Source organism: Benincasa hispida, chromosome 3 (genome assembly GCF_027475165.1).
Source record: "Benincasa hispida cultivar pf3 chromosome 3, pf3_genome.v1.1, whole genome shotgun sequence".
Lineage (NCBI taxonomy): Eukaryota > Viridiplantae > Streptophyta > Magnoliopsida > Cucurbitales > Cucurbitaceae > Benincasa > Benincasa hispida.
Window position 1 is genome coordinate 26,789,772 of NC_143480.1, and position 5,954 is coordinate 26,795,725.

Consider the following 5,954-nt stretch of genomic DNA (forward strand, 5'->3'; position numbering starts at 1 on the left):
CACACACTTGAAGTAACTATTGGTTTTAGTTCATAAGTGGATAAAAATTGTTGTTGTCGTAATCAGGATAACATAATACTCTCTATTTAATTCCATCCAATTAAACTCTACTCAATTATACCTGCCAAGTCCCGAACTATGCTAGTAACTAGCTTCTCTCTTAAATGATGCCACCCGTATGAAATTATTATTTCTCAACAAAATACAAGCAACAACCAAATTTAACAACTTCTTTTTTTTCTTGGTATTTTGTAACTGTCTGAGTTATTGTCCCTTCATTTATGGCCCATAGTTACAAATTGACGTTTCAAAATTGCTCTCATTACATCGTGCGAAAATGCTAATTAACTTTCTTCCTCTCTTCATCTTAAAAAAGGATGATAATCAATGTTTTCTTTTTTTTAAGAAAACAATTGGATTATCTAAGTAACTTTTAAAAGTGAATCTCTAGAAGTTAATTGATTAAAAAAAATTAGAAATTTGAAAACAAGGTTGTATTTTATGTTTTCAAATATGTGTTAGATATAGGATTTTAATCTAAAAGATGTATTTCATACTATATTCATAAACCATAAAATCAGTTGTAATTACTTACTAAATATTAGTTGATAAAATTTATTTATGAACTTGATTTATGTTTAAAAAAATTGTATAATTATTATTTTTTAATATTATATAATTTATAATACATATTTTAATTTTTTTAAAAAATTAAGTTTATACAATGACACGATGTATTTTTAAGTAAATTTTGGATAAAAAATAAAAAATTGATTTCAAAATTTGCACAACGTAAATGATGGATTCCAAAAAATGGTTTTAAAAAACAGAATAGGAGTTGTTGATTTATTTTAATTGAATAAATACGAAAACATAAAAGAAAAATGGAATACGAACCAAAGAGAGTCTGACATTGGAAGTTTGAAAAAAGAGCGTAAGGTTAATAATTGTATGAAAAGGTAAGTGGTGGGTATTATTAAATGGTGTGAGAGGGAGAGAGGCAGTTTGGAGAAAAAAACAAAGGAGGTGCTGATTTTGCATTCAAGTCACAACCCGCATTTCAACACTCAAAAGTCGGTGATGCATAAAAATTTAAATACAACACCCATCGCATGGTATCCTCGTAGCCACCGACACAACGCTTTCCCATCTTCTATAACTGACAAAATCCACATCTCCAATTCACCAATTCACCAATTCACTCACTCTATTCTCAATAATTTACCATTCCCAATGGGCCCTCAAAACTAACTTCCTTTTATTTCTATCTCCACTTAATTAATATACCATATCACGGATTCCATGGCTTCGAATCTTACACTACCAAAACCCAAAGAAAATAACTATTTTTCATTTTCATTTTCATCTTCTTTGCAACAATAATGTGATGTAAATTTGTAGTAGAATAATAAAATATAGCCTACCCCAATGGCATGACACCCTTCTTTTCTTTTGGTTTTTGGCCATTTGGTGCTACAATTCCCAACACTAAACAGTAATAGATTCAAAACGGAAGAAGAAGAAGAAGAAAATTATTGTTGGTCACAACCAACAAAAAAAAACTAAATTCCACATTGAATTGAATTTGAATCAACTCTTCTTGCCCTCTGCTCCGTCTTCTTCCAAGTAAGATTTCTTCCTCCTCTCCGCCCCGGCGAACCCGCAAATCACCAGAAAACACGTGGCGTAAATCCCATGAATTTTCCAGTTCGTCCTGGGTGGCTGGTGTAGAACCATCCTGTGGAACACCGACACATAGTAATGCAACCCCACTGCATACCCGACGAAGGTTTGGGCCAGGCCCAACATCCTCGAGCCCAGCCCACAATCGGTGGAGAACACCAGCACCAGGTACATCACCAGAAACAGGAGATACAATATGTATCCAAGGGTTTGCATCACCTGCAAGCAAATGTAGGTTGATTGCGACGTGGAGTAGAAAAATTTGAGTGGCTCCAGCCCGGTGACCACCGACGATAAGCAGAGGATGCCGAAATAGATTGCGAGATAGATTTGGATGAATATCAGGAGCTTTTGGAGTGAGAAATAAGCCTTGATCCGATTGAATAAAAGACTTACCAAGATTAATGGAATCAAAATGAATGCGAAGGAGGTTAGAGAAGCGATGGTGGAGGCATACTTGTTACCAACGATGGGTTTGAATCCCATTGTCATTTGTTTGTTGGCTTTATTAAGGTATGCCTTGGAAGTGGTCGAGATTCTCGCCAGGTCTGGGATCAAAGTTTTCTGAAATTTCGTGGGTAGATCTCTAAATTCCGAGACCAAATCGTCGTCTTCATCATCGTCGACCCAACTGGGTTTTGCTTTGGCCTCTACTTGTTTCTTGGGTTTTTCCTCATTCTGTGCTTGTTTCTTCTCTGATTTCTGCTCCTTGTTTGGTTTGTCGAGATGGGTTGTTTGGGATTGTTTTGAGGAATTGGGTGTCGTCATTTTGTTCTTGGGTGTGCTTAATTTGGGTAGATCGGATGATTTCTTAGCAGAGAACGAAGTGGTTTTGGTGGAATTGGAGGATTTCGATGTGGAATTGAGCTTCTTGAGCCCAACCTTCGAAAGGATGCCGCCGGATGTCAGTTTAGTGGAATTGGTAGCCTTACCAAGCATAGTCTTGTTCTTGGTCGACAAATTGTTCTTAATGAGCTTGGTTTGATTTTTTGAGGATTGGGTGGGAGATTTAATGAGCTTGCTCTGAGTTTTGGTGGGTAAGGCATCACTGGACTTCTTCTTCTTCGGCTCATCCTCTTCCACCGACTCCAAAATTCTTCTTCCTCTCCGAAACAATTCTCCATTTGGAGATTCAGATTCGGCGGACACACATAAGAGAAAAGCCGCTGCAAAAAGGACGAAAACAAGAAACAGCAAGAATACCTTTGTGGGTCTGAAATTCCCAAGTCGAGCCATTTCTGAAATCTGGGTTCTCAGATTGGGGTTCAAACTTTAATTTGAGAGAGTATTTGCATTGAATTGAGATGGAGAATATGAAGAGTGAGTGAAGTAGAAGGAAGTGGGGAGAGAGGGAGGATTTCAATGCAGAAGAGTGGGGAGGAGGAATTAGAATTTTAAATAGGTCAGCGTCACATGGAGATGGAATGGCGCAAGCAAAGCAAAAGCAAAGCAGGATTTACATTTTACACTAAACAGAAACACTACGAGACGCACTTTTAGTCTACGCGTTTTCACTTGTCTTGTGGCTGGCTGCTACCATCTCTTTTCGTGATCAATTATTTTGAAAACATTAGCATCTTTGCTCGTCTCTTTTTGACAAATTAAACTAATAATTTTATACTTGCTCTTCTTTTAAAAGAGTGTATAAATAGCCTGCATTTTTAGCATTGCAATTACAATATTGGTCATGATAACTTACTAATATCAACATGCTAAGTAATCAAAATCAAATACCCTTTCCTCTCCATCTTTTCTCCATCATTGTAGCATAATATTTCCTTTTTAGAAATAATATACAAGAATTACGGCCTACATTGATCTAGGGCTACAATTTTTGTCATTTTTACTACTGAATTTTATTAGATTGAAAATGATGGTTGACGCCACAAATCAAATAATTAATTTTCACTCTTCAAAAATATCTATTTATACTTATAAGCTTAGTCAAGTTTATTAGTCTTGACTATAAACTTCCATTTCTTCCAATTGCATTTCAAACTTCAATGGACTCTTTATTTGTGAGAATGAAAAGATTATAAATACCTTTACTTTATGATGTTGCTATATATTGTTATCCTTTTAACGTAAAACAATATCAACCTTTTGAGTTTAAAATAAATAAATAAATAAACTTCTGACATTGTTAGTGAAAACATTAATCAAACTAAACTTGTGCCAAAATATGATTTTATTAATTTTATGAGTTTAAGAAAATTTTTACATTCTATTTTTTGTTTGGTTATAATTAGTGAGTAAATAGTAGAAATTGAAATGGAGTTAAATGATGCAACTATTGTCTAAATTTAAGGTTCGACTTAATGAAATTAAAAAAAATGGGTGAAAATTGATACATTAATGATTTGAAATTGATGACTATTGTAGCGTATTATGTGTAACTTGTATTTAATCCAGATATTAAAAGTGACTTGGGTTTTCTTTAATCCTAAAACGAAACAATGACGGTCATAAATATTTATTGGTATATGTAGATGTGTAGATATTTTGAATGAGTTGAAGATAAGTAGGAATATCTTTGGCGTTTGACTGAGATTTTGACTAAGTGAATAAGGACGAAAATGTTAGGCATCGAAATCGTGAGCTGCCACCCATTTATGGTGTGACCATTTTCTTCAACCTCTATTCTCCCACCAACTTCCTCTTTTCACAATCCCAATTAACCATTGTGTATCTTTTTATTTCTATATTTTTCATTCATCATCAACGATACTTAAACGAATTACTACATCAAATTTTTCATTAGTTCAATATCGATTGACTTTCGTAACAATATTGGTCGGCGAACAAAGTTTGCATGTATTTACGATTTTTGTAGATTTGTCAGAGACTTAATCGTTAGTCTTCTAATCTAGTCCTACTTTTTAAATTGACATACACGAAAGTTTCTCAAAACGGTGTCGAATTTACCACACTCCAATGTCTAGATTTGTAATGTATAGTTCAACTAAGCACGCAAAATTAAAGTCAAAGTTATCCTTAGGATGTTACTCACTTTCCTTTGGGTTATCGAATAAGATTATTTACAATGTTCTTCTTCTAATATTCTTGTATGGTTAATGTAACTCTGATAATATTAGAGTAATTTGTCGTGCTTGATGTTGCAAGGTGTCAAACCAAGCAAGATGCAGTTATTTTCCAATTTGTATATATTCAACGGCTAGGCTAGTCAATTTAGAACTCCAGTGTCTGACTTTTCTTTTAGGAAGCGTGTTTCCCCATGTCTTCTCCCAATTTTCCCTAGGTTTGGACCTTCCCATAGACTTTATGCTTTGTCTCGAGCAACCTTTAACAATATTTAATTTCATTTCATTTTTATTAGATCATTATTCATCTTTCTAGTAAACTATTTTTATATAATGAACTTCGACTTAATTTAGGTACGAGACTATTATTAATGTATTGAAATTTTTTTTTATTATACATAAATTTGTAGGTTAAATTTTAAAGTAAAGGTTAATCTCTTACCTTTAAAATTTATATTTATTTGGTCCCATAACTTCCAACAATAATTAATAGATCGCCAAATTTTTATTTTTAATCTAATTACATCTTAAACTTTCATTGTTAATGTCTAATAGGTCAAAATTTTTTTTTATTATTCTAAGATATAAATTTGAATTTTATATCTAATTAAACCTTACATTTTTATTGTTTTTAGGAAATCCATAAATTGTTTTAAAAAACTTGAAAGATCGAAAATTAAATTTGTAATTTGCAAAGTTTGAGATGAATATATACAAGATTAAATTTATAATTTAATACAAATGAATATATACAGTTGCTGTAGTTATTTTTAAAAAATTATATAGTTCTTTTTCTTAATTTAGAAAGTGATTAATGACTCATTGTACAATAAGTGGTGGGAGTATTAGGTGGTTAACACACACTCTTTGTATTGTTAAAAAAATAAAAAAAATAAATAAAAAATAACACTTTGCCATCCTAAATAAGTAGGACATATTTATGGGAAGAATATATAGCACAGTGTTCCGTATTGATTCATATTTGGAGGAAATTGAGAAGATATTGTAATTGTTAAAGGATAAATTTTGGACCAATCACAAATTTTCACGTCATTTACTAAATTAGTAACAAAATTTCAAATGATCAAATTGGTATCAATTAGAAGTTGACATGTGTCCAAATTGGAGTTAAAGACAAATTTTAATGACGAACGTTAATTAATTTGGCCCAATTTGATATTATTATTTCGGTTTAAAGTCCAACTAAGCCCAAAAATAAGCTAAATTGGA

The 5,954-nt window shown here is 32.5% G+C and overlaps 1 protein-coding gene across 1 annotated transcript; it reads right to left on the reverse strand.

The window, feature by feature from the left end:
• Positions 1-1,335: 1,335 nt before the first annotated feature.
• Positions 1,336-3,509, reverse strand: LOC120074049 (cell wall integrity/stress response component-like protein). The gene has a single exon (XM_039027027.2). It carries the CDS (start codon positions 2,917-2,919, stop codon positions 1,591-1,593), a length of 1,329 nt encoding a protein of 442 aa, XP_038882955.1. The 5' UTR covers positions 2,920-3,509; the 3' UTR covers positions 1,336-1,590.
• Between the last annotated feature and the right edge of the window lie 2,445 nt (positions 3,510-5,954).

Bases quoted from the DNA above. Each gene is read 5' to 3' on its own strand.
- LOC120074049 (XM_039027027.2), bottom strand. From the start codon at position 2,919: ATGGCTCGACTTGGGAATTTCAGACCCACAAAGGTATTCTTGCTGTTT.